Below are 8,863 nucleotides of genomic sequence, written 5' to 3' on the forward strand. Positions count from 1 at the left end.
AACATTGTGTAATCACATTTTCTGCTATCTCCCAGTAGGGCACAAGAAAAAGGATGAAACTGAGACTGGAGTAAGTTTCTTTGACTTTTTACTCAATTAAAATGCCAAAAAATAAAATTTTATCTCATAGTAATGTTTATGCCATTCTGATACAGATGGAACATGTTGGTGGAAAAGACTTAGTGGCCAATGACAAAGATTTAAGAAAAAAATCTGAAATCAAGGCTGTTTCATGTGAACCAAATCAGACTGAAAGTAAATCAAAGGTAACTTGAAATTACTCTGTAATTATCTTTTGGATGTTTGGTCAATTTTTTATTTAGATTTTAATTGTGTTTATTTCAGAAGGAGTTCAATAAATAAACTCATATATTGTAAAGTGTAGTCATCTTTAAGTATGCAAATTATAATCGTGAACGTCTTAACATATGAAAGGACTATGTTGCGGCCATTTATGTAAATTTTGTGGATTGTAAACTAACAATCTATTTTTCTTCTTTGGACAGTTCAAATATATTTAAGTTACTTTAGAACCAAAATCTGTAACTAATTTGTATATTTGAATTGTTTATATTATGTTTTTAATTATTAGACCCTCCCATTAATTTGAGTAATTAAAAACACACCGAGTGCTTGGTGGCGGTCCATTGTTTGGCAAATGTTTGGTGTGTTGACGGGAGGTTTTTGTAAATTAATTTTTGACCACTTTTTTGTACGTGTAATGTCAGATTAACTTTACTTTTGTTTTTGGCTTAGTTGTAAGACATTTTTAGTAATTATTTTGTGACTATTTTTACAAGAAGTAAAGAATATATTTTTTCAAAACAAATCAAGTCGTAAGTGCGTGCAAATCAAACCACCTGTTGCCGCCCTCAGCCTTTGTTTGAATTTTGGTTTTTGGAACATAGAAAGCCACGACAGACTGCTTTACCAGCTTAACTACTGTGCCTGTTTGAGCATCTTAAGGTTTTACTGATCACTACTTTGATATCCTGGCCTGATTGACAACATTTACAGCCTTTTTACCAAACACTGATTTGGAACAATTAGGCTGACCGCTCTACATTTTCTTTAAGGAATCCACTGACAAAGAAGACTCAGAGGTGAAAGATGTCAGAGGAGACAAATGCATGGAAGGTAAATTTACTTGTATGGCGACTTCCCCACTGTGCACACACACACACACACACACACACACACACACACACACACACACACACACACACCACACACACACATTTGCATGCACTTTTTAAAATCAACATTGTGTAATCACTTTTTCTACTATCTCCCACCAGGGCATGAGAAAAAGGATGAAGCTGAGACTGTAGTAAATTTCTTTGACTTTTTAGTAAATTAAAATGTCAAAAGTTACAAATTTTATCTCATAGTAATATTTATGCAATTCTTGTAAAGACGAAGCATGATGGTGTAAAAGACTCGGAGGCCAATGACAACGACGAAGGAGAAAAGACTGATTCATCTCAACCGAGTCAGGAAAGTAAGAGTTTTCAAAGTCCTCCATCTACAGCACCTCCCACCAAGTCTGGTATGTCATCCCATGTTATGCAGTTACTTGTTCTATGATTGGTATTTTGTTGTCAATGACGTTTAACTAATCTGCAGACCTTTCAATGTCATATAGGTACCCTTGATATGGATGGGAACAGAGACAAGGTTGGATATACTTATTTCTAAGAATTTCTAGACTGTAAATTTTACTTTGTTGTGTTTGCTGTGTTAAATCGGGTATTATTTGCAGCCATTATTAAATTCTTCCGAGAAAGCCAGAAAATGCTCCCAAAAGAGACTAAATGGTGCTTAAAAGATTTGGACTTCAGAACCAATCTCAAACATAGTGGTCACCAGCAGAATATTTTTCAAATGGGTCAACTTTAAACCAGACAAATTACATTTCAGGGATAGATTTAGCTAATGCTGTCAGAACCTGGATTATTTTGAGGTTTGATTCTCGTTTCATTATTATCCTGTATTCCTTAGTGTTTGATTATATCAGCTTTGTTTTCTCTTCAAATTTGTTCAATGCTTTAGACACAAAGACAGTTTATTATCATTCAATTGTATGTTTAAAAATATACAAATGGAAATACATTTATTTGCAAGGCTCCAATTATATTAAATAAATAAATAAGTAATATCAAAAGTGTTAATGTAAATATATTTATAATACAAGATTAAACTAATGTCAGTTTAGCAATTCAGTTCATCCATCAGAGGGATGAAGCTCTGATGGAATCTGGTTGTTCTGCATTTGATGCTGCTGATTTTTTTCCCAGAAGGCAGCAGGGAGAACAGACCATGTTAGTGTTGAAGTACTCAAGACTGTTCTCCAGACCACTTTTGATGGTCTTGGTCTAGTCTTGGTCTCATGCGTTGAGGACTCGGGATTTCATTTTAAGACCGGTCGAGACCATAACTGTAAAAATATCACTAAATTGCCAGCATCTTGTCCAGTTTATTTAACATCTTTTTCACTCGATGCAAAATATACCAATTCAAATCCAAGCAATAACGCTACTTACTACGTGTTTCTGTTACCACTGTCACACATTGCTTCTCCCTTTCACTCGCACGCGGCGATTCAAAACGTGCAAAGTGGTTTTCTGAGCGGCAGATGTCTGTCTGAGTCAGTAATAGAATCTCACTACATCAGGGGTCACCAACTCCAGTCCTCCAGGGCTACCATCCTGTAACTTTTAGATGTGTCTCTGCTCAAACACACCTGGATCAAATAAACTACTCATTTACAGCCTATTACAAAGAGGAATGAATGCCGGTGAGGGAATTCAGACATTTTGGAGGAGAGGTGAATCTACTAACCCATCTGACAAGAGCTGGAGAAGGCGGGCCCTCACCTGTTGAGTACATGATAAACCGTATTATATAGGTTGTCCATTCAGGGTTGACTCATGGTTGCTAAAAACTTTACAAGCCCAACTGATTGTAGTGATGTAATAGGTGTAAAATATTGAATAAAATGTTGTCCTACATGACTGGCTTTATTTTCACTCTTACATTTAGCTTTATGACTCACAAAATTACAAGTGGATCGCCCATATTGTCTTGAGGTGTATTTTAGGTAAAACTAGTCACCAGCCGTCACCAACGTGTCACATATATGGGACAATGCTGTATCCAAAGTCTGCTATATAGTGAAGTGAGATTTACGAACTATACGATTCTTCTGAACGGCTCTTTACTAAGAAGGTTGAACTGAAGCCTCACTGAAAACCGTTCTTTGTTCTTGTAATGCTTTGCGTACTCTGCAGTAGCTATTAAATTATATACATTGATTTGTCTAATTAGTGAATAAATAAAACACAGGAACGGAAGAGCATACTCATTGCTCTTAGATTGTTTTTGCCACCTGTCATGGTAGCAGACATTACAGCACTGTGTGCTGCCTGACGTCATGCAGTGGGAAAGAGGGTGAGAACAGTCGTGGTGCGCTGTGTGTGTTTAGTTACTTCTTCCTCATTGCTCCTTGGTCAGCGTTCATAGTTGAGCATTTTTTACCGTTAGTGAATTGCAGTGGTGGTATGACAGTGATGGTTTCTGATATGGGCAACCTCCCAGGGTGTTATCTTTTTAAGGATGGCACACGAGTACCGTGGATTGTGGCACAGAGATGGAAGCAAAGGAGAATGAAGAAGAGTTTGAATTGATAATAATATTGGTTAACTTTATTTCAGCTCTAAGTATTTAATATCTGGGTGTTTTTATTGGAATATTAATCTTTCAAATAAATTTGAGAAGCAATTTTGATCATATTTCACATTTTATTGTGTCATGTAGCACAATAAAATGTGCTACATAACATATGTAGCACATTTTGCTACATGTCCTGGGACCCTAAAAGTCTTGGTCTTGTCTTGGGCTCAGGTTAGGCTACAACACTTCGACCATGCTGAGGGTGGAAGGGATCTTTTATAATCGCCCAAGACCTGGACAGGCAGCGACTGTGAGCGCTGTTACAGATTGAATGAACCTCAGTTCCGATGATTTTCTCAGCTGTCTTCACCATTCTCTTTACACATTGCCAGTCAAAGGTGTTAGATGCTCCAAACCAGTCAGTTTGCTCTCTATTGTCCCTCTATAGAACATGGTGAGGATGGAGGGGGGAAGTTTGCTTTTCTCATCCAACATATAAATTACAGATGTTGCTGGGAATACAGATCACTGATCAAAGTGTCAGTGATCTGTATTCCCAGGAATTTTATGTTCCTGACTTGTTCCACTGCGGCATCATTGATGAGGAGGAGTGTGTGACTTGGCTGATTTTTCCTGAAATCAACAACAAATTGTTTTGTTTTTTGACATTCAGGATTAGATGGTTTACATCACGCCAGTCCACTAGATGTTTCAACACCTCTCTGTAGGCCAGTTAGTTGTTATCCTTGATGAGACCCACCACTGTTGTATCGGCCGCATGCTTAATGATGTGGTTTGTACTGAACCTGGCTTGGCAATCATAGGTCATCAGGGTGAATAGCAGTGGGCTCAGTACACAGCCCTGAGGGGAGCCAGTGCTGAGGGAGACTACCCTTGAAGCATTTTTCCCAACCCTCACAAACTGGGGTCTGTCTGTGAGGAAATCCATCAGCCAGTTACACAGGAGGGTGTTGAGCCTTTAGTTACTTTTGTTTTATTTTGTTCTTCATAGTTATTTGTTAGTCTTACATTCATTTTCCTAGTTGCACAGTTTGTGTTTTTACCACTTGTGCCATTTTTTCCTTTCTCTTTCCTCAGCCTGCCTTCTGCTCTCTTCCTTCTCACCTGTAACCCATTTCAAGTCAGCCATCTGTTCGTTGTTCAGTAATTAAGCTCCCCAGTATATATAAAACTTCTTCTCAGTCACTCCTTGCTAGTTCCTCCTTTTACTTCCTTGTTAAAGCCCATTACACCCTTCTGGCTTTTTGTTCCTGTGTTTCTTGTTCTGCTCTGGCTCCCTGTGATTTATGCAAGTTTTTTGTTCTTCATTTTTTATTGAAACTTCATAAGCTACTTGACACCTCTGCCTTACTGTTTTGGGGTGTAACATCACCAGTACAACATCATGAGACATTACTTTTATTCAGAGTTTAATAATCACAGGTTACAGAACTGGATACAATTCTGTACAAGAACTAAGTTTGGATGAAAGTAATTCACAGGTTGCCCAAGCATCTGAAAGTGAACATACAGAGAATGAATTTGGTGCTTTTTATAGCATCCACCTCAACTCAAAAGAGAATCATATGTACCCAAATAATGAGAGTTTACCAGTTTATATACAGTATATATATATATATATTTTGTTTTCTTAAAAACAACCAAAATAACATTGTATGTCCTTTTTGCAGCCTACTAGGAATACTTTTGAGGACAACCAAAAGAAACACCAAAAAGAAACTGAAAAACTACTCGGAAGACTTCACCTCCAGGGCCAACATCAACGCACGTTAACATCAGAGTACTTTGTACAAATAGGTCTACCTATAAAAAAGACTGAGATCTTTGAGAAAGATCTAGTTTGTGCTTTTCTTCAGAGGTTAATGATGTTAGATTATAGAGCCAGATACATCCCTGTTCAGCAAAAAAGCTCTGATATGAACAATTCACATTCTGTTCAAGTGTCTGACAGTGCTCTTCCAGATGACGATGACTTAGATGCTCTTTTTACTACTAACGTAGACATAGATCAGTCAAAAGAGAATCATGTTCACCCAATGGATGTTCAAATGGCAGCATTTCACTGCTCAGACAGCTTCCTTAAACAGAAAATGATCACAAAGTTGTCACAGTGTCAGTATGCCTTACCACTGCTTGTTCCTGATCCTCTCACATCAAATCTTGAGTGTCCTTTGTGGACATTCAGACGAGTAATAAAAACATGGAAAATAAGCACAGTCAAAGAAAATGCAACCACTGTCACCATGAAGAGCATGCCAATCTACAAAGGTCAGACTCCCATGGTTTCATTTTTTCGACTGGGCTCCATGTCTTTGTCCAAATCTCAGCTGATGAATGCCTTGATCAACGACCGCCACGACACATTCTTCCACAGAAACTGTAAAGGAAGCACCAAATCTCGTCATTTGATGGATGGGGTGGCAGAGATTGCCTGGTACTATCCTGCTGGAAAACCCAATGATTTCTTTACTGACTGCATTGCCTTCTGTAATCTTCATGGGGATTCTCTAGCAAACGTAAAACAGCGTGAAATCCTGACTGAAATGTCTTCAGTCATTGTTGTTCTTGTTCCAACTCTGGACAAAAGCCAGGAAAGTACTGCAGTCATTTATATGCTTTACAAGTCTTCAAAGCCTCTAATCATTCTCATTGCTGACAATGAGTGTAGTGCAGTTCAGATGAAACCTCAAAAATATAAACTGGGTCTGAAAGAAAGAAGCCAGACGGATGTTTCTGAAGAACTAAAAAAGATTATAAAAAGCCTTTTGTCTGGACCCCACACATCCTTCAGACTGGAAACTATGGCTGATGTCTCGGTGGTCAAAGTGGATGAAAATCAGAAAATCTGCCAGAACGGGAAATCTGCTGCAATGAAAATAATTGAATTGATTGAAGGGATGAACGTTGCCAAAATCAAAGATAAATTTCTCCCCTGTCAAGGTCAACTTTGGTCCAACTGGTGCAAAATCAATAAAGAGTTGCATCATCTTAAAGGACACATTGAGAAAGAAAAGGCCCAGAAAACTCATCAGCTAATGAAACTACGAGAGAAACAGTGTAAAGCGTCCAACAGTAAACTGATGAAGTTGTTCACTCACAGCCTCCAAAGTTTGCCACCAAAAGAAAGAGAATATTTCCTGACATGGACTCAGATCCTCATAGTTGCCCTCTCCACTGATGATCTTTCTTCAATTCTCCAAAACTATGATGAAACGTGGTCAGAGGTCTTGGTCTTGAAGAAGAAACATGACAAATCTTATAAATTAAAACACAAACAGACTGAGCTTGAACTCTTGTCAAAAAAGCTGCAATCAGCAACCTTTGGTCTGGAACACATCTTCAGAGAGATGGGGCAGATCTATGAAGCCCATAAAACTCTGAATAAACTATCACTGAGCCGACATCCTGATTGGACTAAATACCCTGAGCTGGCTGCAGATCTGATGATATCAGGACACCCGATGGAGCTGATGGATGGGGATGCAGGCCACGTGCCTTTAATATGGATCTCTAGTCTCTTAAAAGAAGTAATCAAGAAACTTGGTGACCAGAGAGTCTTTGTGCTGTCAGTTCTGGGCGTGCAAAGTAGTGGAAAGTCAACGATGCTGAACGCCATGTTTGGCCTGCAGTTTGCAGTCAGTGCTGGGAGATGCACCAAGGGTGCCTACATGCAACTGGTTAAACTGTCAGAGGAAATCAAGGACAACTACAAGTTTGACTACATTCTAGTTGTGGACACTGAAGGACTGCGAGCTCTTGAGTTAGCAGGTAATGCTACCCTTCATCATGACAATGAACTTGCAACATTTGTTGTTGGTCTGGGAAACATGACACTGATCAACATCTTTGGTGAGAATCCAGCTGAGATGCAAGATGTCCTACAGATTGTTGTGCAGGCTTTGATGAGGATGAAGAAAGTTGAGCTTTCTCCAAGTTGTGTGTTTGTCCATCAGAACGTCACAGATATTACAGCAGCAGAGAAAAACATGGATGGAAAGAGACGACTGCAAGAAAAACTGGACAAGATGACTCAACTTGCTGCCAAAGAGGAAGTGTGTGATGTTGAGTGCTTCAGTGATGTCATCGCATTTGATGTGCAAAAAGATGTAAAATATTTTGCTCAGCTGTGGGAGGGAAGTCCACCAATGGCTCCTCCAAATCCAGGTTATAGTGAGAGTGTCCAAGAACTGAAGTCCATCATCTTGTCTAAAGCCAAACAGTCTACTGGGATCACTCTGTCACATTTCAACAACAAAATCCAAGACCTGTGGAACGCCTTGATGAATGAACACTTTGTTTTTAGTTTCAAAAACACCCAAGAAATTGCAGTTTACAGAAAACTGGAGGTTCAATATGGGCACTGGACTTGGGCCCTGAGGAGTGAGATGCTGAACATTGAAAACCAACTTTATCCTAGAATTGAAAAAGGCCAACTGGACAAAGTTGAGCTCAGTTACCTTAATAAAGAAATGAGTGAAACATATGAAGAAGTAACAAAAAGTATGTCAGATTACTTTGAAGATGACAAAGACAAAGAGTTGTTGGTTCAGTGGCGGGGCCAATTTGAGAACAAAATCAAAGAGTTTCATGAAGAACTTGTGAGAGGAGTGAAAAGAAAACTGGATGAAGTAATCCAGCAAAATAATGCTAGAAAAATGCTTGACAAGAAGAAGACAGAGTTTGAAAACTATCTACTCCAGAAGAGCAAAGAGCTCGCTCACCAGTTAAAATGCATTGATGATGAAGAGGAACTAAAAGCACAGTTCAACGATGTTTGGAGTCACTGGGTTAAGGAATTAACCTCTGATACAAAACCCATTGAGAACATAAACTTGGAGAAAGATCAGATTGCTGTGCTTCAAGAACTTGGTGTTGAATGGGGACTCATTGATGAGTCAAAAAGAAGTAAGAGATACAAAAATCTGTCAGAACATGGTGATTATTCTGATTACACTACCATAAAAAAGAGCATTGGAGGTGTCATTGAATGTGTCAGAATGACTTTTGATTCACATAAAGACCAGGAACTGATCCGATCATTCATTAACGAGGTTGAACAAAAATGTCTTGTAGCTATTAAGAGCAAACCTGTTGCAACGAGAGGCTTTACATCAACTTACTTGAAGGAAGTGGCTCAAAACATAAAAGATGAAATACAAAAAAATGAATC

The 8,863-nt window shown here is 38.6% G+C and overlaps 1 protein-coding gene across 1 annotated transcript in view; it reads left to right on the forward strand.

Annotated features, from left to right (window-relative positions):
- Positions 1 to 6: 6 nt before the first annotated feature.
- The window catches only part of LOC106942617 (interferon-induced very large GTPase 1-like), a 17,735-nt gene continuing 8,878 nt past the window's right edge, over positions 7 to 8,863 (forward strand). Inside the window, exons 1-7 of the mRNA XM_015025941.1 lie at positions 7 to 70; positions 156 to 266; positions 1,077 to 1,137; positions 1,299 to 1,330; positions 1,417 to 1,549; positions 1,646 to 1,677; positions 5,364 to 8,744. Of these exons, the coding sequence (XP_014881427.1) occupies positions 156 to 266; positions 1,077 to 1,137; positions 1,299 to 1,330; positions 1,417 to 1,549; positions 1,646 to 1,677; positions 5,364 to 8,744 (3,750 nt within the window). The 5' untranslated portion in view covers positions 7 to 70. The remainder of the gene's footprint in view (positions 71 to 155; positions 267 to 1,076; positions 1,138 to 1,298; positions 1,331 to 1,416; positions 1,550 to 1,645; positions 1,678 to 5,363; positions 8,745 to 8,863) is intronic.

The sequence above is a fragment of the Poecilia latipinna genome, unplaced genomic scaffold (assembly GCF_001443285.1).
Source record: "Poecilia latipinna isolate Pla-1442-1.1 unplaced genomic scaffold, P_latipinna-1.0 Scaffold4421, whole genome shotgun sequence".
In the NCBI taxonomy this organism is placed as follows: domain Eukaryota; kingdom Metazoa; phylum Chordata; class Actinopteri; order Cyprinodontiformes; family Poeciliidae; genus Poecilia; species Poecilia latipinna.